The sequence below is a fragment of the Chrysemys picta genome, chromosome 22 (genome assembly GCF_011386835.1).
Source record: "Chrysemys picta bellii isolate R12L10 chromosome 22, ASM1138683v2, whole genome shotgun sequence".
NCBI classification, from domain to species: domain Eukaryota; kingdom Metazoa; phylum Chordata; order Testudines; family Emydidae; genus Chrysemys; species Chrysemys picta.
The window spans coordinates 9,370,332-9,394,474 of record NC_088812.1 but is presented as its reverse complement, the minus strand read 5'-3'; the positions used below and the strand labels follow the sequence as shown (position 1 = coordinate 9,394,474).

General features: G+C 55.9%; 1 protein-coding gene across 1 annotated transcript in view; it reads left to right on the top strand.

Annotated features, from left to right (window-relative positions):
- Nucleotides 1-23,287, top strand: part of SYDE1 (synapse defective Rho GTPase homolog 1) — a 28,596-nt gene extending 5,309 nt beyond the window's left edge. The window contains exons 2-8 of the mRNA XM_024113091.3: nt 12,454-13,371; nt 13,800-14,573; nt 14,925-15,148; nt 15,417-15,543; nt 17,227-17,393; nt 18,697-18,928; nt 19,239-23,287. Coding sequence (XP_023968859.2) covers nt 12,454-13,371; nt 13,800-14,573; nt 14,925-15,148; nt 15,417-15,543; nt 17,227-17,393; nt 18,697-18,928; nt 19,239-19,672 — 2,876 coding nt within the window. The 3' untranslated portion in view covers nt 19,673-23,287. The remainder of the gene's footprint in view (nt 1-12,453; nt 13,372-13,799; nt 14,574-14,924; nt 15,149-15,416; nt 15,544-17,226; nt 17,394-18,696; nt 18,929-19,238) is intronic.
- The last annotated feature ends 856 nt before the right edge of the window (nt 23,288-24,143 follow it).

Here is a 24,143-nt window from a genome sequence, read left to right as displayed (position 1 = left end):
GACCTCTCTCTCCGGGTCCTGGGCTGTTTTCCCAGTGACCCTGAATGGAGAACACCTGATGGGAGGGTTGGTTCCCGTCTCCACCCAGTGGACAGCCAGGTTAGTGAGCCCAGGCCGGCTGGAGAACAGCTGCCGGTATGAATGCAGTACCTCTCTGATCTCTGCCTGCTGGGCAGGGGTTAGCTGGTCTGAGAGGGGAATTGATTCCAGCAAGGGGTTAGCCCCAGCCTCAGGGAGGAGTCCCACCAGGGGGTCCTCTCCTTTCTCCTCCCACTGCCCACACACAGCCAGCACCAATTTCTCCCTGTCCCAGTACAGCTTCATCATGTTGACGTGATACACTCGGTGGCTGTGAGCCCGGTTGGACAGTTCCACCACATAGTGCACCTCGTTTTCGTGTCTGATGACCATGAAGGGGCCGTCCCAGGCCACTTGCAGCTTGTTCTTCCTCACGGGGATGAGGAGCATCATCTGGTCCCCGGTAGCATATGAGTGGGCACGTGCTGAGCGGTCGAACCAGACCTTCTGCTTCCTCTGGGCCCTTGCTAGGTTCCCCCTAGCCAAGCCCATGAGCTCCACGAGCTTTTCTCGGAAAGTCAGTACATACTCTACCACTGATTCCCCATCAGGAGAGGCCTTTCCCTCCCACTCGGCCCTCATCAAGTCCAGGGGCCCCCTCACCATCTTCCGTACAGCAACTCGTACAGGGAGAACCCTGTGGATTCCTGGGCACTTCCCTATATGCGAACAGCAGGTGGGGTAAATACTTGTCCCAGTCCTGCGGGTGCTGGTCCATAAAGGTTTTCAGCATCCTCTTTAGGGTCCCATTGAACCTCTCCACCAGCCCATTGGATTGAGGGTGGTAGGCTGAGGCCCAGGTGTGTCGGACCCCACACTTCTTCCACAAGCACTGGAGCAGGGTTGACATGAAGTTAGACCCCTGGTCTGTAAGGACCTCCTTGGGGAACACCACTCTGCTGAAGATGGTCAGCAGCGCGTCTGCCACGGTGTCTGCCTTGATAGAGGACAAGGCCACCGCCTCGGGGTAGCGCGTAGCAAAATCTACCACCACCAGGATGTATTTCTTCCCTGACCGGGTCACCCTGCTGAGGGACCCCACTATGTCCATAGCCACCTTCTGGAAAGGCTCCTCTATGATGGGCAAAGGTCTCAGCGGGGCTTTACACTTATCCTGGGGCCTTCCCCACCCTCTGGCAGGAGTCACAGGACCTGCAATACTGTTGGACATCACCAGAGACCCCGGGCCAGTAAAAGTTCTGCAGCAGCCTCTGCCTGGTGCGCCGGATGCCCTGATGCCCCGAAAGGGGGATATCGTGGGCCAAGAACAACAGTTTGCGGCGGTACCTCTGGGGAACCACCAGCTGCCTCCCGACTTTCCAAGATTCAGTTCGCCCTGAACCAGCCCATTCCCGGTACAGGAATCCCCTCTCCCATAGGAATCGCTCCTGGCGGTCCTCCCCCTGGGACCCTGCTCTGCTGTGGCCGGCCAGGGCCCTCAGTTTCTCCAAGGAGGGATCCACCTGCAGCTCCATTTGGAATTCAGTTGCTGGGTCTGAGGATACAGCCCTGGCTGGTGGCGCCTCAGTTTCCCCACCCTGGGACGGAGGCTCCGGCCCAACCCTGTCGAGCCCTACCCTCGGCGCTTCAGCCCCCCGGTCGGGAGGTCCCGTGCCCTTCGCTGGCTCTGGCTCCGGGTAAGGACCAGGGCGCTCTGAATGCCATCCGGCCAGTTCTCCAAGTCATTACCCATTAGCACCTCGGTAGGCAGGTGATCGTGCACCCCGACCTCTTTGGGTCCCTCCTTAGCCCCCCCCATTTCAGGTGTATCCTCGCTACAGGCTCCTTGACGGGGGGCCCGAACACTCCCCTCAGGGTCAGGTAGGCATCGGGCACTAGCTGGTCTGGGTCCACCACCTCGGACCGCGCCAGCGTCACCTCTGCGCCCGTGTTCCAGAACCCCTGGATGCTCCTTCCCCCCACCTCAATGGGGATGATGTGGCGATTGTCCCCCAGGCCTGTCCCACGCCCACCCGGCAGATTGGGTACGGGTGATATGGACCTGGGGCCCCGCCTTCCCCTGCTGGCCTGGCCTGGCGGTCTCCTCCCTCTGGCATAGCCCTCTCGACTGCGGCCCCCGGGTCCGGCGGTGCCCCTTTCCGGTGGGCTTCCACCCAGTTAATACCCTGCGGGTTCTGCTTGGCTGCCATTTCCTTCATCTTCAGGCACCGTGCCACCTTGTGCCCCTTTTGGCCACAGTAATTACATCTCAGGTCCCTCAAGTCCCACGAGGGGGGTCGTCCCGCCCCGGCATCCCCGGGCACCCCGGAGTTGGGCTTCCTGGAGTCCCACCTTTGAGAGGTCTCTGGGTGACTCCCCTTATGAGTCCCCGATGTGGGTCTCCCTCCTACCCCCGATCTGCTGTCCACGAACTCATCTGCCAGTGCACCTGCACTGCGCAGATCCTTGGGCTTCCGGTCCACTAACCACATTTTAAAGTCCGGAGAGCAGATGTCATACAGCTGCTCCAACCCCACCAAGTTATACGCGTCCTCTGCGGTAGTGGCCCCTGCGCCCTTCCCCCACTTGAGGAGATATTCCCCAGCAGGTTCGTGACCTCCTTGTAAGAGACACCTGGGGTCTTGCATACACCCCAGAATCACTTCCTGTACACCTCGGGGGTCAGTTCAAACTTCAGCAGCAAAGCCTCTTTGAACAGGTCATAGTCCCCCGTCTCAACACCATCCATTTGGCTGAACGCCTGTATGGCTTTGGGACCCAGCGGGGGGTCAGCCAGCGAAGCCTGTCTGCGCGGTCAATCTGGTCAGTTCACAAGCCTTCTCCAAGGCTGTGAGGTAGGCATCAATATCCCCCCCTCCTCGAACTGGGCAGCAGTTTGGTGTCTAGATTCCCCACACCACTGGCGTCTTGGGGCCCTTCCCCACTTACCCCGCGGCAGGCCCTCTTGGGCCGCCTCTCATCCATCTCCAACTCGTGCTTCCGCTGTTCTACACCGTCTGCTCGTTCTCTCTCTCTGTCCACCAGCCTCCGACCCTCTAGCTCCAGCTCCTTTGCTTTCAGCTGCAGCTCCCGTCTCCGCAGCTCCTCTAGGGAGGACCCTTACTGGGGTCTCCCTGTACTGACCCACTCCCGGTCGCTACACAGACTGCCTCCTGCCGCCTCCCATTGGCTGAGGCTGTGTCCCATCCTTGCTGCTGGTGATTGGCCACAGGTACTCTTGGATGCCATCCTGGTGCACTGGCAGCCCTGCAGTTGTGCATCGGGGTATCACCTCCAGTGATCCTGGCCCATGGGAGGCAACAGGGGCCAGCGCGAAGGGCCAGTCTTTTGCCAGTCCCTGTGTCCCAGCACTCTCAGCACAGGTGAGGGGGCACTCACCAGTGACTGCACCCCCCCCCCCCCACTCCGGACTCTGCTCTGTGTTCCAAGTGTTTCCCTACAGATTCGCTCCCAGGAGAGAGGGCAGTGGGATGCAGGGCAAGCCTGGAGAACAGCAGGGAGAGGCCACTGGGGTGAATCGATGACCATGTCCAGCCACAAAGGGAACGGACGAAGGGCCGTGGGCCAGGGAGGGAAGGTCAGACTGGGCCCTGGTAGGCAAGGGTACAATGCTGCAGTGGAGGTGGCTCTTGCACCTGGAAGGCTGGAATCGGGTTAGTAGTGGGGGGTGGCTGCTCAGAAGCGCTGCTGTGAGAGGCTGGCTGCCCTTGGGGATGAGGTGCTGGGCTGGGACTCTGGAGATCTGGGGGGGTCCTGCTGCTGGCAGATTTGGGGTGCTGGCGCAGTGGGGTCAGGAGGCAAGGAGCTGCCTCAGGACAGGTCAGTCTCCCTGCCACCAGGGAGTGTCCCTTAGCCAGCACCCCCTGGCCCAGCCTGATCCTGGGGCCCTGCCGGTCTCGGGATCAAGTCACTGGGTCAACCCTGTTGAGCCGGAGATTCGGGGCTTTATTTCCTGTGTGGTCAGCTGAGTCACATGGTGCCGATTATTTCCCCTGATTGGCTGTTGGTCCTTGTGCCTCTGCAGGGCTAGTGGAGTCAACTCACTGGGGTGCCACCCAGTGGACCCAGCCCTGCTCCCCCTGGCCTCTCAGCAGCCTCAGCCCCACTCCCCCAGCCCTGCCCACCCCCCCATGAAGACGTAGCAGCCCCTGCCCTAGCCCCACTCGTCCCCCATGGTCCCAGCCTTACCTCCCCCACTGAATGGCCCCAGCCCCGCTCCCGAGCCCCTCCCATTCTCCTGAGAGGCCCCAGTTCTGATCCCCTCGACCCTACACAATACCCTCCAGCGGCGCCAACCCCATGGTCCCAGCCCCCCCGTTCCCCACCCTTTCAGACCCAACGGCCCCAATCCCGCCCATCCCCCCGTGCAGACCCAGCTGCCTCCACCTCACCCATCCCCCGTGTGGTCCCAATGGCTCCATCCCCACCCATCACCCCATGCCTCCTCCCCCACACACAGTGGCCCAAGCTCCTCCCATCTCCCCATACAAACGCAGTGGCTCAAGGCCCCCCTGTCCCCTCTGTGCAGACCCAGCTCTGGTCTCCCTTCCCCCCCGTGCAGCCCCAGAACCTGTCTCCCCCGCCCCACCTGTCGCCCCGCTCAGATCCAGCAACCCCAGGGCCCAGGAGCTCTGGGGGATTGAACCCTGGCTGGCATGGATCCGCCCTTCTGTGGGGTTCATGCTGGGTCCGGCCCACATACTGTCCTTTTTGTAGGGTCCTGGGCCCTAGGAGTCTGGGGGAATCTCGAACCTCTCAAATGGGGGGATTCTGGGTCGGATTTTGACACCCACATCAACCTCTCCAGCCAATGGCCGTTAAGCCATCCTTCTGCCACAGCAACTGGCCAACCTTCACTGCCCCCCTGTAAACCCACCCGTGGCTCCTTCTTGTTTTCCACTCCCCCCACTCTGGTCCCTTGTGATTCAACTAGCTTCATCTTGCCCCTCAGCTCCCCAGCACCTGTGGGTAGAGATCACGCCCAGCAGGTGTGCCAAGGGATGGGGGTGTGTGGGTGTCGGGAGTGGGGTGCGCACATGTGTGTGTGGGAGGGGGAGGTGGGTGCACATGTGTGTGAGGAGCAGGGAGGATGTGGTGGGCAGCAGGGTATGTGTGGGGGGACAGTAGTGTGGTGCATGTGTGTGTGGGAGGGAAGGGTAGTGAGGAGTGTGGGGGGAGCAAGGAGCGGAGAAGATGTGGAGGCAGCGGTCTGTGTCGGGGGAGTGAGGAGTGGGGTGTGGGGGGGAGCGAGGAGCAGGCATGGTGTGAGGGGGCAGTGAGGAGTGGGGAAGATGTGAGGGGGCAGTGGGGTCTGTGTGTCAGGGGAGTGGGGAGCGTTGGCGTGCGTAGGGGAAGCAGGGTGTGTGTGGGGAGTGAGGCGCGAGGGAGGAGTGTGTGAGGGGGGAGCGGGGACGATGTGAGTAGGGAGCAGGGTGCGTGTGTGGGGGGAGTGAGGAGGATGTGAGTTGGGAGCAGAGTGCGTGTCAGTGGGGAGCAGGGTATGTGTGAGTGGGGAGCAGGGTGCGTGGGGGGGGAGCAGGGACGATGTGAGGGGGGAGCAAGGTGCGTGTGTGGAGGGAGCAGCATGCGTGTGGGGGGAGCAGGGAGGATGTGAGTGGGGCAGGGTGCGTGTGAGTGGGAAACGGGGAGGATGTGAATGGGGAGCAGGGTGTGTGTGTGGGGGGAGTGCGGTGCGCGTGAGTGGGGAGCATTGTGCATGTCTGGGAGGAGCGGGGAGGATGTGAATGGGGAGCAGGGTGTGTGTGTGGGGGGAGTGCAATGCGCGTGAGTGGGGAGCATTGTGCATGTCTGGGAGGAGCGGGGAGGATGTGAGTGGGGAGCAAGGTGCATGTGTGGGGGGAGCAAGGTGTGTGTGAGGTGGGTGCGGGGTTCACATGTGGGGGGAGCAGAGTGGGGAGCAGGGTACATGTGTGGGGGGAATGAGGAGGATGTGAGTAGGGAGCAGGTGTGGGGAGCAGGGGGTTGGGGGGCAGTGTGTGTGGGAGGGAGGGAGCGAGGAGTGGGAAGGAGGTATGGGGCAATGGAGTGTGCGGGGGAGAGGAGCGTTTGTAGGGAGGGAGACGAATGGAGGTTGTATGGGGAGGACTTAGCCCCTTCTCTGCAGTCCCACGTTTGGTGTGCCCATGTGATGCTGGTCTATGGGCTCGTTCCCAGGAGGGGGCTGTGGGGGGCAGGTGCTGTACACAGGGGGTGGGCCCCGTTCCGCAAAGGGTCCTGTGTCCCCACGCTGCGGGGCCGGTCTAGGCCAGGCTGGGAGGAGGGAGCACTGCCCTCACAGCCAGGCAGTAAACAGGAAATCCAACTTGGCAGGGGCTGTGAGCAGCTGTGTGTGCTGGGAGCTCCCTGCCTGCCCAGCCAGTGCTCCCACAATGACGCCTCTGTCAGCCCTGCTGCACATGCTGAGGCAGCTAGACCAGGAGGCTGAGGGCCAGTACTGAGGCTGTGGCGAAGGATTTGGGGGAGGACTCCACTGTGCAAGGGTTGGGCTCAGGCCCCTGCAGGGAACAGCCCCCCTCGAGCAGAGGTCACAGACAGCCCATCCCTCCCCCCAGCATTGCACATCCTGAGCAGGGAGTGTCCAAAGCTGCCTCCCTCATAACATAAAAATGGCCATGTTGGGTAGGACCAATGGTCCATCCAGCCCAGTGTCCGGTCTGAGCGGCTGGTGCCAGATGCTTCAGAAGAAAATGAAGAGAACAGGGCAACTATCGAATGATCCTTTCCCTGTCATCCCGTCCCAACTTCTGGCAAACAGAGGATTAGGGACACAGGACAAGGGGTTGCATCCCTGCCCATCTTGGCTAATAACCATTGATAGATGTATCCTCCATGAATTTATTTCATTCTTTTTTGAACCCAGTTATACTTTTGGCCTTCACAGCACTCATGGCAATGAGTTCCACAGGTTGACTGTGCCCTGTGTGAAGAAATACTGCCTTATGTTAGTTTTAATCCTGCTGCCTATTAATTTCATTGGATGACCCCTGGTTCTTCTCTTATGTGAAGGGGTCAATAATATTTCCTTACTCACTTTCTCCGCACCATTCATGACTTTATAGACCTCTTTCACATCCCCCCTTAGTCGTCTCTTTTCTAAGCTGAACAGTCCAAGTCTTTTTAATCTCTCCTGGTCTGGAAGCTGTTCCATCTCCCTAATCATTTTGTTTTTTCATAGATGTGATCATCTAGCCTCACCTCCTATATGACACAGGCCAGAGAACTTCCCCAAAACAATTCTCAGAGCAGATCTTTTAGAAAAACATCCAGTCTGATTTAAAAACGGTCCGTGATGGAGAATCCACCACCCTTGGTAAAATTGTTCCGATTCACTGTTAAAAATCTACACCTTATTTTCCAGTCTGAATTTGTCTCGCTTCAAACTCCAGCCATTGGATCATGTTAGACATTTCTCTGGTAGATTGAAGATCCCATTATTAAAGATTTCTTTCCCATGTAGGTGCTCATAGACTGTGATCAAGTCACGCCTTAATCTTCTCTTTGTTAAGATAAATAGATTGAGCTCCTTGAGTCTGTCACAATTAGGCATATTTTCTAATCCTTTAATCATGCTCATGGATCTTCTCTGAACCCTCTCCAATTTATAAACAACCTTCATGAATTGTGGGCACCAGAACTCGACACAGGATTCCAGCAGTGGTTGCACCAGGGCCAAATACAGAGGTAAAATAACCTCTCTGCTCCTACGTGAGATTCCCCAGTTTATGCAGCCCAGGATCACATTAGCTCTTTTGACCACAGTATCACACTGGGAGCACATGTTCTGCTGATTATCCACCGTGACTCCCAAATCTTTTTCAGAGTTGCTGCTTCCCAGGATAGAGCCCCCCGTCCTGTGCGTATTACAATCTTTGCTCCCAGATGTCCACATTTACACTTAGCTGTATTAAAACACATATCGTTTGCTTGTGCCCAGTTTACCAAGCAATCTGAATCAGTGACCTTTTCATTACTTACCACTCCCCCAAATTTGTGTCATCTGTTGCCCTTCTCTGGACCTTTTCCAATTCTAATATATGTTTTTGAGATGTGGTGACAGTATTCAAGGTGTGGGCATACCTTGGATTTATCCAATGGCATTATGATATTTACTGTCTTCTTATCTATCCGTTTCCTAATGCTTCCTAATACTCTGTTTGCTTTTTTGACTGCCGCTGCACTTTGGGCAGATGTTTTCAGAGGACTATCTATGATGACTCCAAGATTTCTTTCTTAAGTGGTAACAGCTAATTTATACACTGTCTCCCGCAGCAATGCATGGCCACAACCCTATTCCATGGGTCATGCCCTCTCTCATACCACCCGTGCCAGCCTCAGCCCCATCCCACAGGCCACACCAGTCACAACAATACATGGCCATGTTCCCATCCCACACAACCCACATAAGCATCAGCCTGCATGGCCATACCCCCGCACCAACCCATACCAGCCTCAACCACACTCCTATCATCATAGAATCATAGAATATCAGGGTTGGAAGGGACCTCAGGAGGTCATCTAGTCCAACCCCCTGCTCAAAGCAGGACCAATCCCCAACTAAATCATTCCAGCCAGGGCTTTGTCAAGCCTGACCTTAAAAACCTCTAAGGAAGGAGATTCCACCACCTCCCTAGGTAACCCATTCCAGTGCTTCACCACCCTCCTAGTGAAAAAGTTTTTCCTAATATCCAACCTAAACCTCCCCCACGGCAACTTGAGACCATTATCCATTTTCTTTTGTATAGCTGTATGATCCAACCCAGTGGAAAGCATCCCAATGACTGCCGTAGATGTTAGACTGTCTCGCTAGAGCATAGTGAATTATTGGTGGTAAATCATTTCATCAGTGAATTTATTCCCCACCCCCACCTTTCTGAATTATCTGAAAACAGACTTTGATATTTCGAAATGTATTTGTCATTCAAAGTTGTTTAATGCACACCTTACAGGAAAATATTTCATCCTGTGGATCATTCTCAAACTAGACACTTTGATTCTCTCTTTGACAATTCTTTAGTCCTGGTGTTTGATCATCTAAATCCATTTACGTCAATATTGAGGTTAGGGTCCCTAGAGCCTTGGATAGGGTTTTGTTATTTTAAATCTAAATAAATAAGTCAGCTCTTTTGGTTACCAATCTTTTAAAGACAGAAGGGCAATTTGATTTCAATATGGCTGCTGCCGTACTTCTGACATGAATGTGTCTATAAGACTTTCACTTTCCAAATGGTCTCGCAAAGAAACCCTGCGGATAAACATACATAGGAAATGCATGAAAAGGATGGCGAGTGGTATCAAAGCAAGGTCACTGTTCTTACTCAGATCAATGCTTGTGGAGACCTATTTTGCAATTGACTCAGTCTACCAGTCTTCATTATATTAGAAAAGTACAACCTTCTCCCCCAGAGAGCGAGAGAGAGAGAGAGAAGTACACAACCTGTTGTAGTCCCTAATACTAGAAATTGACTCATTCAAAAATGATATTTTCATTTTTATAGCACTTATAAAAGGAAAAAACCATTTTCTCCTACACGGTCCATTCCCATAATTCCTTAGAATTAATTTCAGATGGTGCTTATGTCGCTCCATTGCAAATAAAAGTGCAAGTCGCACTTTTACAGGCCATCACCTTGCTCCCCCACCCCCCACCGTTTTATTCCCTTTAAGAGAACACCTATACTGCCACCTTCTGGCTATTTTGTATTACAGCAGCAAGCCAATGAATTGCAGCACGTGATCTAGAGAAAACAAAATAAGCCTTTTCACATTCTTGAACTTGTGATTCACATGTGCACGTTCAAGCTACGCTGTCAGTAAAAATACTCTGAACTACTTTGTAGCAGCTGAGCTCCCATTTCGTATTGTGACAAAGATTCTTTCCCCACTTCACCACACATACTCCAGCTCCTTTCTTTCTCAATTCGTTGGTCTAAATGGAGCAGGGGTGAGGTCTAACATTAAATTTGCAAAGGAATACACCCTAATGTCTCCATCATACTCACTTTGAGACAATGCACAGCTTCCACATTGTCAAACCAACTCAGTTGTTCAACAACAGCCACAGACTTTGGCCAGGTCTGATTTAGTGCTCAAGATAGCACAAGTTACCGGGCGGAGAGGGGTTGGTAATAGACTGATGGCCTGCTTGTCAGCTGGTATAAATCAGAGGAACTCGGTGGAGTTCCACCGATTTATACCAACTGAAAACCCAACCCAGGTTGCTGTACCAGAGTGTGGAGATTGTGTCTACTTCTTACAAGTGCTGCTTGGAAAAAGAAAAAATGACCCAATTGGAACCTATCATTATTTATGTGAAGGGGTGGGGAAAACAATTTTTTTCCCTCCTGTTTAAGTAGCGGCTGGATTCAAAGCCAACGTGAGATGTTATTTTCCTATTCAAGGGCCAAATACACCCAGAGACACAGTATTTAAAAACAGCCCAAATGATGAGAAAGAAGGATTGGTGGTAAGAGGGTAAAACAAGAAAAAAAAAGCCAATCTCTCCCTAAAATTAGGAAAGGGAGCAAGCTACAACCCCCAGAATTTGTTCATGTATCACTGACGAGGAAATGTATTTAGGATGGAGCTGTAGCAACGGGGCCTTGCTGTCCTTTGCAAGGGAAGGGGCATAGGGTGAGCCCATCTAGAAACTGCCAGCGGAGAGAAAATGTTAAAAATGAAATCAGTCGGTAACAGAAAGCCAGCTCGAGCACACTGAAGGAGAGCCTGTGCGTGCAACAAGGGGTCTGAACAATTCTATTGCCTTCGGATTCCACCAGCACAGCATAGTGTGGATGAGACGACAATGGCATCTAGTGGTCAGTCAGCTTTCTAGCAATCTAGGTTTTAAGAGAGGGGGCTGTTCAGAGGCTAGGGGGGACACAAACATGCCCGCTGATTGGTAGTGAACTGTGCAATCAAGGTGCTTGACCCGTAAAACTCATTCCTGTTCAGAGGGCCAGCACAAGGCCTGGGCACTGCTCAAGAACCACTCCCATACACCTTCAAATTCAGCCATTCATCACTTTCAGCCCCCTCTGCACAGGGATGTTTTGCACCGCTAATGAGTTCCGCTGGGCCAGGTTGTGGAGTATCCCGCTTCTTTGAAGGCCTTTGATACAATGAGTCTCCAGCAGGACAGCGCTCATCGGAGTATGCCGATTTAGTTGTATGCACAACCGATTTTGCAAAAACTCTGCTCTGAAATGACTCACCACCTCAGTCTCACACTATGGATCAGATTGGAGAATCAAAGCATGAGAAAATACAAGCTGGCCTCTCCAACACTGGAGCTCAGAATAACCTTATTCTGGCTAGTATGTTGTTCTAATTTCCCCCCCCCATTCTTTATTCCTGCTCTGTTTTAAGAGAGTCCCTGCATCTCTTCTGCAGCAGCGTTCGTCACGGATGAACTCTTGTTCGTTTTCTCGGAGAACTGCGTTTCTCTCTCTCCTGTACGTGCAGGAAGTTTACATCAGATGAATCTAAAAGAAAATCTAAAATCGGAAAGATTCCAACTTACCTAGGAACGACCAGGAATATTTAGAAGTTTAATTATCATCTCTATTTCCCTAATTATCGTCTCTATCCCTTTTCCATGAAACAAAAGTGTTGTTCTTTTTCTTCCTCATTCAAGGGTGCCTGGGTATCTTTGCCTCCAAAACATAGTGGCTCAACCCTTTGATGTCTACCTACAGATAAGGTCTCTCTCATCCCCCGGCCGCTTTGTTCTTCCTATTTAGTTTCTTTTGAAATTCTTACAATCCTTCATTTGCATTCAGTCCAGACTGGTGATAAGGCATCCACTGTGCAACATACAATACTTAATGTATGTGCAAACTGCCGGCTAGAGAAACATTTCTTGTTGGAGAAAAACCTGTTCTTCTCTTTTGCTGGTGCCAAGTCTCTAGCCATAGTCTTGAGTATATTTTCAGTATAGCTACATAACTCTTTACATAGTATCTGTAGGTACATTTCACAATGATATTATTGACCAGTGTGACACCAACTTTTATTTGAGACCTCACACAACATTCTTTGGTGAACCAGAATGTCTCCGCCAGAATCAGGAGAGTCCAGTGACCCCTCTGCACCCCCTTGTCAGTTGGCATTGAGAGGTTTATGGTGTGTCTGTACTGGGTGTGCACTAAGTGAGTGTTGGGCTGTGTGTGCTGGGAGAACACTTGGCGTGGTGGGTGGGTGTGTAACCACTGGGTGTGTGCTGGCTGTGGTGCGTGTTGGGTGCATACTGACTGTGTGTGCACTGGGTATGGTGTGTATGTGTATATGTTGGGTGGGCACTTGGTGTACGCACTAGGTATGCACGAGGTATGGTGTGTGTGTGCACTGGGCATGTTCTGATATTAACCCTCAGCTCACATTTCCTGTTCCCCACAGAGTGCCCCTCCAGGATGCTGGACTCTCCCATGGAGCTGGAGCCAGGCCCTGGGCCAGAGCCAGCGTCTCATGACCTCGATGGGAGCTGTCGGAGAGGGGCAGCCATCACCGTGTCCAGGAAGCAGAGCTGGGCCAGGTTCTCCTGTGGCATCCGGGACGTGCCATGTAGCTCTTACAGCAGGAAGGTGTCTGCCAGCCCCACGGCCTCGGCAGAGCTGCAGGATGAGGGTGAAGGGCCAGTTGCCTGTGGGCGAGAGACTGACGGGGACCCCCAGTGCCCTCTGCGACCCCAGGAGCTGTTCTCCCCCACCCACACAGAGGAGCCAGCCATTAAGGATGAGGCCTGGCTTGTGGAGAGCCCCCCAGCCCCAGCGCCCCCCACCCCTCAGCCTGGCCTGGCCCTAGCGACCCCTGCCCCTCAGCCCGGCCTGGCCCCTGGTGATGAGGAAGCTGAGTCGATGTGCAGGTATGTGGAGCTTTGCAGTGCTGTGAGGTCTGCCAGTCATGGCGCCTACTTGCAGAACCTGGAGAGGAGCAGCCGCCACTGGATCCTCTCCTCGGGCAAGGCCCAGATCCTGGAGGAGTTGGCCCCCAGCGCCAGTACAGAGTTGAAGGAGGTGGGCGCCATGGGCAGCGAAGGGGAGATCTGGTACAACCCCATCCCTGAAGATGAGGACGTTGTGGGTGCCAGGCAAGGCACCGAGCCTGGCAGCTCCTGGAGGAAGTGGGGCAGTGGCACAGGGAGCCGGGAATCTGACAGGGACAAGGCCAGGCCCAGCAGGGCAGAGCCAGGTGATGAAGGGCCCCCCAGGAGCATCGCCAGGCAAGTGGAGAGCCCCAGCTCACAGAATACATCTACCCCAGCTGGGCCAGTGGGCCGAGGCGAGGAGATGGGTGCCAGCAGGACACAGGACTATGGTGAGGGGTGTGGTGCTAACAGGGTGTGTTGTGGGTTGAACAGCATGGCAGAAACATGAGACAGAGAGCTGCTTCCACGTGGCCCCACCATCTTCTGGTGGCAGACGCACTCAGATCTCATGAGCCCCTCCCCTCCCATGGCCCTCCCTTGCTGGTTCCCTGATCTCATGGGGCACCCGATCCCGTGGGGTCCCCCTCTTTCCATAGAGCCCCTCCCCAGGTCCCTGTCCCTGCATCTGCATCCCCACTGCAGCCTGGTTCCCTGTGTGGGATCAGCCACACTTTCCGTCCCCAGCAAGTCAGTCTTGGCTGCTCTGGGTCCCACAGGCCCTGTAATGGCCCTTCCCTTCCATGCCCCAGATGAAGGGGCTCCCTTTCTCCATGCATGCCAGTGTCCACTGCCCGTCTCATCAGGTCTCTCCCCGCAGGGAAGTTGCCGATTTCATGTGTGAGCGTGGCTGTGGGGTTGGCTGGCCCATCCCCGCCGCTGAGCCCCAGCGTCTCCAAGAAGGGGCGCTCCCTGGGCAGGGTGAAGTCCCCGGGCACCGTGCGCCGCCTTTCCCTGAAGATGAAGAAGCTGCCTGAGCTGAGGAGGAAGCTGAGCCTGCGTAGTGCCCGGCCCCGGGGGCAGGAGCCCGAGGGCAGTGGCGGCACCTCACCCCAGGAGGCCCTCAAGGAGCCGGGGAATGTCATCAGCCGCTACCACCTGGACAGCAGCGTGGCATCCCAGCAGGGCCCACACCGTGCCAAGGCAGCCAGCAAGGGCGGCTACCTGAGTGATGGTGACTCCCCTGAGCTGCTGGCCAAAGCGGACAAGCGTGCCTGTCCCGGGCCAGAGGGGCATGAGCCTGGGGGCAGCTTGGACGTGGATGCCTTCCAGCCCTACAGCTCCTTGGAACAGCCGCGCTGTGTGCAGCCCATCTCAGGCCTAGTCAGTGTCCACCTGCACGGTGTGGGGGACCTTAAGCCCCCAAAGGCTGAGTCCAGGGAGGTGTTCTGCGTCCTGCAGGTGGACGCAGCCCCCAAGGCGCGCACGGCCCTGCTGCCCTGGACAGCCGCCTTCCTCAGCCTCAACCACACCTTCAACTTGGAACTGGAGGGCGCCCGACACCTCAAGGTCATTGTCTTCTCTTGGGATCTGGCTACCTGCCGGAACCGTGTGTGCTGCCATGGCACCATTGTCTTGCCCTTCGTCTTCAGAGGTAACGGGAGCAGCCAGTGAGGCAGGGGCTCTAGTGATCGGGAAAGGGCTGAGAGGGGGCAGTGGCATCCAGGCAGGGGGCAATGCCCAATGGGGTTCAGATGTACAGGGCTCTGGGGGGCACATACAGATGAGCAGGGATCAGCGCTCCATGGGGTTCAGCTGGGCAGGACTCTGGGGGGCACCTACAAATGGGCAGGAGGCAGGGTCCAATGGTGCTCAGATGGACAGGACTGTGGGGGGCATAGGGCAGAACTAAGGGGGGGCAGATGCTGTGGTTTCCCAGCTGGCCCTTGCTGATCGTCCACATCTCGCTCCGGTCTGACATGTGCCGGTGCCCTCTGCTCTTCAGGGTGCAGGGCCCAGCAGCTGGCAGTGCGGCTGGAGCCGCGCGGGCTGCTTTACTGCAAGCTGACGTTGGTGGAGCAGTGGGACATGCCCAGCAGCCCCAGTGACCGGGAGCCCCGGGTCTTTGGCGTGGAGCTGCGTCACTTGGTGGAAAGGGAGAACACTGCCACCAAGGTGCCGCTGCTGATCCAGAAATGCGTCTCCCAGATCGAGAAGCGGGGACTGAAGGTGAGTGGTGGGGGAGGCGATAGTGGGGGAGTGGGCTCTGCAGGACACCTGGCACTCCAGTCCCATGCCACGCAGCTAACACAAGCACAGCAGGTACATGGCGAGGAGCCGGTGAGCACGGCTCCTGAACAGGCAGGATCCCAGCAGGCTGTGGGCTCTGTGCTGTCTTCCCTCTTTGTATCCCTATCCCCTCCCTATGCTGCCCCTTGGGTCCTGGGACAAATGGGGAGGGCTGGGCTCTCCCGCTGACAGCACCTCCTCTGCCCAGATTGTAGGGCTTTACCGGCTGTGCGGCTCGGCAGCTGTGAAGAAGGAACTGCGTGATGCCTTCGAGAGGGACAGTGCAGCTGTGACGCTCTCTGAACAGCTGTACCCAGACATCAACGTCATCACAGGTCAGTGCCCAGGTACTCCTCACCCCCATGCAGCACCAGCACAGCTCCCAGATTGCCACCCCCGCACGCACACTCAGGCAAATCAGGAGGCTCACTGCAACACCTGGCCACTAGACCCCACTCCCCTCCCAGAACTGAGTGTAGAACCCAGGAGTCCTCATTCCCAGTCCTCCCGTTCTAACCCACTAGATCCCATTCTTCTCCCAGAGCAAGGTAAAGCACCCAGGAGTCCTGTCTCCTGGCCCCCCCTCTAATCTGGTCCAACTAACTTGATACCTTTTTGTGATGAGATTACAAGTTTGGCTGATAAAGGTAATAGTGTACCTGTCATATACATAGAGTTCTGCAAGGCATTTGACTTGGTACCCCCTGACATTTTGATTAAAAAACTAGAACAATATAAATATAACAGCACACATTAAAAATTGGCTCACTGATAAGTCTCAAAATGTAATTGTAAAAGGGGAATTGTCATCAAGCAGGTGTGGTTCCAGTAGTGTCCCACAGGGACTGGTTTTTGGCTCTACGATATTTAACTTTTATTAATGGCCTGGTGAAAGAAAACATAAAATCATCACTAATAAAGTTTGCAGATGACACAAAAGTTGGGGGAGTGGCAAATACTGAAGAGGGCAGGTCACTGATACAGAGTGATCGGGATCGCTTGGTAAACTGGGCACAAGCAAACAATGTGTGTATTAATAAAGCTAAATGTAAATGTAGACATCAGGAACAAGGCCACACTCACAGGATGGGGGGATGCTATAGTGGGAAGCAGGGACTCTGAAAAAAATCTGGTAGTTGTCTTGGTGGATAATCGGCTGAACAGTGGCCGAAAGAGTCCTTGGATGCATAAAGAGGGGAATCTTGGGCAGGAGCAGAGAGGTTATTTTACCTCCGTATTTGGCACTGGTGCGATCCTGCTGGAATCCTGTGTCCAGTTCTGGTGTCCACAATTCAAGAAGGATGTTGATTAATTGGAGAGGGGTCAGAGAAGAGCCATGAGAATGATTGAAGGATTAGAAAATATGCCTTACAGAGATAGACTTTAGGAGCTCAGTTTATTTAGCTTAACAAAGAGAAGGTTAAAGGGTGACTTACTTAGTCTATAAGTACCTACATTTGAAAGAAATATTTAATAAGAGGATCTTCAATCTAGCAGAGAAAACTGTAACACCCATCCAATGGCTGGGAGTTGAAGCAGACAAATTCAGATTGGAAATAAGGTGTATATTTTAACGGTGAGAGTAATTAACCATTGGAAAAAGGGTTGTGGTGGATTCTCCATCTCTGACAGTTTTTAAATCAGATTGGATGGTTTTCTAAAAGCTCTGCTCTTAGAATTATTTTGGGACGTTCTCTGGCCTGTTATACAGGAGGTCAGACTAGATAATCATAATAGTCCCTTCTGGCCTTAGACTCTCTGAACCCACTAGACCACACTCCCCCTACGGGTAGAACCAGGTAGTCCTGACTCCTAGTCCCTCTGCCGTAGCCACTAGACCCCACTCACCTCCCAGAGACTGAACCCAGAAGTCCGGGCTCTCTGTGCACTCACTGTAGTTTCTATAGGCTGCTCAGTGACGTGAGACCTGTGCCCTCCCCCGAATGGGACCCAGGAGGGACCAGTGTGGTTGAGGTGCCTGCCAAGGAGCTGACAGAAGTCTGGCCTTTTTCCTGCAGGGATCCTGAAGGACTATCTGCGGGAGCTGCCCACGCCCCTCATCACCAAGACCCTTTACCAGGTGGTGTTGGAGGCCATGGCCCAGCGATCGCCCCAAGACATGCTTAGCAGGCAGAATGCAAAGGAGACGATCGCTCTGCTGGACTGCCTGCCGGAGATTGAGAAGGTGAGTGCCTGCCAGTGGGCGGAGCAGGGGAGTGTGGGCAGGTAGGAAAGGAGACCCGGCTGTGGAGCCAAGCCATGGTGCCCTTGGAGCAGTCCCGAGGAGCTGGTTGGTGCTGCTGCAACAATGTCACCATAGTCTGGCACATTCCCATCTCCTACATGGGAGGCTGTGGTCAGCTCTGCCCCTGCCACACACATGGTGGCTGGGCATGTGCATGGCACAGCTCCAGGCATGGAGTCAGCACTGTCCTGCTGCACATGTGAGAGCCAGGCATATGCATGGCACAGATCTAGACACGGAGCCAGCGCTGCCCCTCTCACACACACGGGGGCTGGGCATGCCTGTGACAGTGGTTGACAGTGCTGCTCCTGCTGAATATGTGGGCCAGGAATGTGTGTGGCACAACCCTGGCATGGAGCTAGCACTGCCACACACACGGGGGCTGGGCACACCTGGCACTACCACCGGCACGGAGCCAGAGCTGCTCCTGCCACACACACGGGGGCTGGGCACACCTGGCACTGCCACCGACACGAGCCAGAGCTGCCCCTGCCACACACACGGGGGCTGGGCCCACCTGGCACTGCCACCGGCATGGAGCCGGCGCTGCCCCTGCCGCGCACACGGGCTGCGCATGCCTGTCACAGCGCTGGATACATGGGGGCTGGGCACTCCTCTGGCACAGCTTCAGGCACGTAGCCGCTCACTGCTGGGGCCTGAGATCCTGGGCGGCTTTCCAAGTTGGCTGCCCCTTGGGATTGAGGGATTTCACCGCAGTGAGATCAGAGGAAGTATCACAGTTCTCATAGACTAACAGATTTTAGGGCTGGGAAGGACCATTAGATCACCCAGTCTGACATCCTGGGCAGCACTGGCCCTTACGTGTCACCCAGTTACCCCCATGTTGTGTATTGAGCCCAGTAACTTGTGTTTGGCTAAAGCATCTCCCAGCCTGGCCCCAGCCTGGCTTTGGAGCCATCAAGAGATGGAGAATCCACCACTTTCCCTGGAGTTTGTGCCAGTGGTTCATCCCCATCCCTGGTAAACACTTGTGCCTGATTTCTAGTTTGAATTTATCTGGCTTTAGCTTCCAGCCACCTAGGCTTCAGTGTCAGGCCGTCCCTCCTTCCCCCAGCTTCTCCGAGTCAGGTACTTTCCCTCCAAGGAGCCTGGCAGCTGGGCACAGACTAAGGCTGTGACCTCTGAGGTACAAAAACGTGGGATTTCTGGGATGATCCTGAGCCCACAAAACTGGGTGGGTGGGGCTGGGGCAGGGCCTGGACTGATGCTCCCCTCTCCCCAGGCTACGCTGACCGTGCTGCTGGACCATCTCAGCTTGGTGTCCTCCTTCCACGACTTTAACCGCATGAACTCCCAGAACATTGCCGTATGCTTCGGGCCAGTGTTGCTCAACCAGAATCAGGAGCCGTGGCGCCAGAGGGCCCGCAGCTACGCCCACTGCGAGGAGATCTCCAGTGCTGTTGACTTCAAGAGGCACATTGAGGTGCTGCACTATCTGCTGCAGGCCTGGCCTGGTAAGTGCAGCTGAGGGGAGGGAGAGTCTGGCCACAGGACTGCTGCGGGGTGGGGGAGAGTGCCGCGGGGGGCTTCCTGCAGGGTTGGGGGGAGAGCGCGCCACCGGGGGCCTGCTGCGGGGTGGGGGGAGAGCGCGCCACCGGGGGCCTGCTGTGGGATGGGGGTGGGGGGAGAGCACGCCACCAGGGGCCTGCTGCGGGGTGGGGGGCGAGCGTGCTGCCGGGCCTTCTTCCCTTGGGATTGAAGCCCCGATTGGCCTGTCTGGCTGTGGGAGGAGAGCATTGTGGTAACTGCGATCTGTCTCCCCAGCCCCCTCCAGGAAAGGGTGTGGCGTGGAGGGCCGGGAAAGGGCCCAGTCCACCTGCCTGCGGCAGAGGCGCTGTCCTACACTGCGGCTGGACCTGCTGGAGAGCGAGGTGGTGGCTCGTCACCGGCCCCGTGGCCTGGAGAGCCCCCCCACCAACCGCTACGCTGGGGAGTGGAGTGTGTGCAGCCAGGAGTACGGGCTGGTGGCCGGGCCGGGGCACGAGGTCAACTACGCCGAGGTGGCCGGCAGCGAGAATGAAGTGCTGGACCTGCGGGAGGGGCTGGGCGGCCCCAGCCAGACGGTCTTCGTGGGGGACTTTGCCCTGGTTGACGACCCTGATGCGCCCTTCAGCCCCCGCCTGAACCTGAAGGACTTCGATGCCCTCATCTTGGACCTGGAGCGAGAGCTCTCCAAGCAGATCAACGTGTGCCTGTGAGTGGCCTGGCTGCTCCACCACAGTGCCTGACTCCCCCTGCCCTTATGCTCCCTGGAACCATCCACATCCCCTGCCGGGCTTCAGTGTCACCAAAACACGAGCCAGGTGGTGGGAGCTGGGCACAGCCTGGGGCCATGACACCAGCAGGGGAGGTGCCAGGCACCAGATGGTGGGGCTTCAGCTAAAGAATTTTAGGCTCCACGCTCAGGCGCCTGGCCCAGCCCTGTAGCAGGCAATGACTCATGCCGTCAGCCTTAATCCAGCAACCTGTCCAGGAGCAGGGGCCCTGAGCAGCAGGTACAGCGTACAGAAGGTGTTCTCATGCTCTCTCGTGGGCTCCAGCACACTCTGCCCTCGGGGCTTGGAGCTCTGGAGAGACCAACACAGTGCACGCCTGGGTGTGGCCGCCGAGCTCCCAGGGGCACACACCCAGGTGTGGCCGCCAAGCTCCCAGTATTAATAGGAACTCAGAGATTAAGCCAAAGCCATTTGGAGAGTGACCAAATATGTGTAGCACTTGGCTCTCGCAGCTTTTTGATTTGCACAGCATGGATGGGGGCTTGGAGACACCAGGGCAGTGCTCCACCAGGCCAGTGTGTGGCAGCTCACTGAGGTTGGGGCTCTGGGGCTGGAGTATGGATGAGGGGCTGAGCCAGCCAGGGGGCTGCACTCAGGGTCACTCACTGCTGCAGTGTTTGTCACTCTCAGCCTACCGTGGGTGACATAGTAGCTCTGTCTGGCTACAGGGCAGCATCACAGTCCTGTGTGACGGGCTGGGAGGAGCCTGGATCCTGGCGTTCCCTTGGCCTGGCTCTCTGCCCTGGGGCAATACCATGTGAAGGGAGCGCACAGGGCAGGGGGAGCGGCTCCCTCCTGAGCCTTCTCCTTGCCTCTGCATTTCAGAAGCCAAAGAATCAGCCTGTGAGCCTGAGCCTGTCCCCTGGCTGGGCTGGAGCAGAAGTTTGTGGGCACCGCTTGTGTGACCCTGGCAGGGGGCTTTCCAGGCCGTAGCAGCTGTGCCAATATGGTGCTTCACGCAGGCTAGTCAGGAAGGCAGTGCCAGGCCCTGGGCATGGCACGGGGGGCGGGTCAGGACCACCATGTACCTATCCCTCCCATGGCATGTATTTCTGGTCAGCAGGGAGCCTCCACGGGGTAACAGCCCTCCCAGCCCCCAAGGGTGGTGAGTTTTGATGCCCCTTCTAGCATCCCAGGTGGAGCCTTCCTTGCAGGTGGGAGTTTGACTTGGGTCTCAGGAAGATGGGTGTCAGGGCTGCCCCGGGGCTCTAGCTGCAGTGGGCTCAGTCTGGTCTGCTGTGGGACTGGCCTCGCAGTCAGTGTTTTGCTACTAAGTGTCACTTGGGTGGGGGGCAGCCTTGGGCCAGGAGAGAGCCAGGGCTAAGGCCTGTTCCTGGCCTCCCACCATCCCAGGCGAGGCGTCCCCCCTGCATAGTGTTAGAATATCAGTAAGGGTCCCTGACGTCCATCATGTGGGCTCTGCTCCGGGGCTGCTTCACACAGAAGCCACAATCCACTGCACCCTGCCCGGGAGGAGGAGGGGCTGTGCCAGGCATGGCACCTCACTCTCCGCTTGCCATGGCATTAGTTAGTATCTTGATGCCATGTTTACATCCTCCCCCAACCTGACAATACTCCAGGCTCCCCCAGCCTGGCTGCTGCCTCCAATCCTACTCGGCTGCAGCTCTTGGTGGAACAGGGAGGGGAGACTAGGTGACCAGATGTCCTGATGTTATAGGGACAGTCCCGATTTTTGGGTCTTTTACTTATATAGTCTCCCATTACCCCCCCACTCCCTGTCCCGATTTTTCACATTTGCTGTCTGGTCACGCTAGGGGAGAATGGGCTGCAGCCCTGGGATCCCATGGCATGTGGACAGACCAGCATGAGCAAGCGATTGGGGCCTGGAGTTCATTGTGACTGCTTCTCATGGGCATCTTTGGTCTCCCAGTCTCTGCCCCACCCTGGAGCCGGCTGCCACTGAGAATCCAGGGCCTGGGGTTGGCTGCCAAGCCCCCAGCCTGGGCTTTCCCTGCGCCTGCTGTTCAGGCCAGGCCTGGCAGGGAGGCCTCCCATGCACTCTCGACCGAGCAGCAGCAGGCACAGCCCTGGATGTGATCTGGAGGCCCCAGCTCACTGGCTGTCACCTCCACCTTCTGCATTACAGAGTAGGGGAAGCTACTGCACAGGCTACACCAAGGCCCCTGGCTTCCGTGCAGTGCCGCCTCCTTGGAGCTCCAAGCTGGGGCCCTGCTGGGTGGGGGGGGTGTATGTGTGGTGCTCAGGGCTGGTGGGGAGCGGGAGGTGATTCCCTAGATGTGCCTTTCTCCAAATGGATCCCATGAAAGGGCAACACATGGGCAGTCTGGCCCCAAGCTAAGCTCAAGGCATCAATTGCCCTCTTGCACCCAGGCCAGCTCTGGCATGTTCCTGGGCACTGCTGGGATATCCGAAGCTGCTGTGCCTTGCAGAGCCTGCACCTGCAGCGCTGATTTCAGGTTGCCAGGCACCTGGGCACAGCTGCCTGAGGGTGCTCACTGCAGGGCCTCATGGCAATGCACCCAATCCCCTCACACAACCACACTCCAGGGAGCCCGGTACTGGAGAGGCCAGCTTTATTTATAGTTCTTACTTGTGTATGTATGGTGTAGGGGGGGTGTATACATGTTTGGGTGGGTGTGCAGCGTAGGGGGCGTGTGTGTGTGGTGTCAGGTGGGTGTAGTTTGTGCATATGTTTGCGTGTGTGTGTGTGTGTGTGTATGTGTGTGGGAGGGCATAGGGGTGTGGTTTGTGTGTACATTTGAGGAGGTGGGGGATGGACGTTTGTATGGTGTAGGAACATGTTTGTATGTGGTGCGTGTGCATGTTTGGGGGTGGTGGTTTGTGAGTGGGATGTGTGTGTATATGTTTATGTGTAGTGGGGTGTTTGTGTGTACATCTTTGGTGGTGGGATGTGTGTGGTGTAGGAATGTGGTTTATGTGTGTGTGTGTGTGCATATTCGTGAAGACTGGCTGCTCCGTGTGGGTATTTAACGGATGGATTTTCACAGTGTTTATCAAATATTCAGTTATAGGGGAAAAAAGCCTAGGGAAGGGGTAAAACCATGCAGAGGGAAGGGGTAAAACCATGACACTTGCTCTTCCCCTCACTCCAGACTCCAATAGAAATTCACCCCATCCCCTCTCAAAGCACAAGGCCCAGTACCCCCTTCTGAGCTGCTTTGGTAGGGTGTAAAAGTGCCCAGAGTTTGGGGGCGGTGGCCCTTCACCCAATATTAGCTTAAGGGAACCCATGTGAATGTGAAGGGAGGGCTGCAGTTTCTCCTGCCATGGATGAGTCTGGGACTGAAGAAGAGGGTCACAGCGGAGTGCCACCATGTTATAGAAGCAGCTTTGCTTGGGGTGCCCTGTCTGGGGAGAGGGCTGCATGGTCCAGCCATTCCCCCCGTTGCCTGGCACTCCCAGCCATGGGGAGTTGGGGATGGCTACTTATTGTGTGAATTAAGGAAATGCCCATGCCAGGTTGGGAGTCAGCATGGTACCTCTGTATGCACGCCACTGCCAACACCAGCAATAAAGGACACCGGCTACACCTGCTCTTGGGTGTGTGCGTTTGTGTGTGCGCGCATAGGGGGTGGGGGCCACATTCACCAGGGGAAGAGGGTGCCTCTGCCCGGGCTCCAGCTGCCTCCGACCCAGCTGTTATAGGTGCAGAACTCTCAGGCCGTGGCAGCAAGGGCTGGGTGGGGTCAAGCTGGGGAGCTGGGCAGCAGCCTTGCTAATGTGGGCAGGAAGGGCTGTCCCCTTCATTGCCCTCCCTGGGGTGGCTGTAGGCACCAACTTTGCCTTCCTATCTGCTGGGCCGTGTCACTGTGCTGGAGCTGGGGGTCCCTGCAGGCAGGAACAGTGATGTTTACTCCTGGGGGAATGCTGCACCAAACATTTAAAAGTTCAGTGTAGAATATTTTAAAATTCTGCATATTTTGTAACAATAACACAATGTACTCACATCAATTTCAACTATTTTGATAATTTAGTTCAAAATACCTGTCAGCAACTATATCTGTAACAATACAGACAACAAATGAACTTCCTCCAGGGGTAGAGAGTTAAAGAAACCCCTACAACAACCCAATTCCTCTTCTCTCTCCCTGCCCCAGCTGGGGAGGACAGACACTCACACCCCCCTCCCTCCAGAGCTCAGCTGCGAGGTGCCCCCCAGTCCAGCCACCCACACTCCTTCCTCTGCACAGCCCAGCCATGCCCCCCCAGCCTAGACACCCACACTTCCTACCCCCCAGAGGGAGAAACAACCTGATGCTGGGTCCAGGGCTTGTATGGAATTTCCTGCATGCCACCTCTTTCTAGGGTGACCAGATGAGGGGAAGAAAATATTGGGACACATGGGGGGAGGGTGCCCCCCCTGGAAGAGAGAGAGAAAAAACAAACAGTG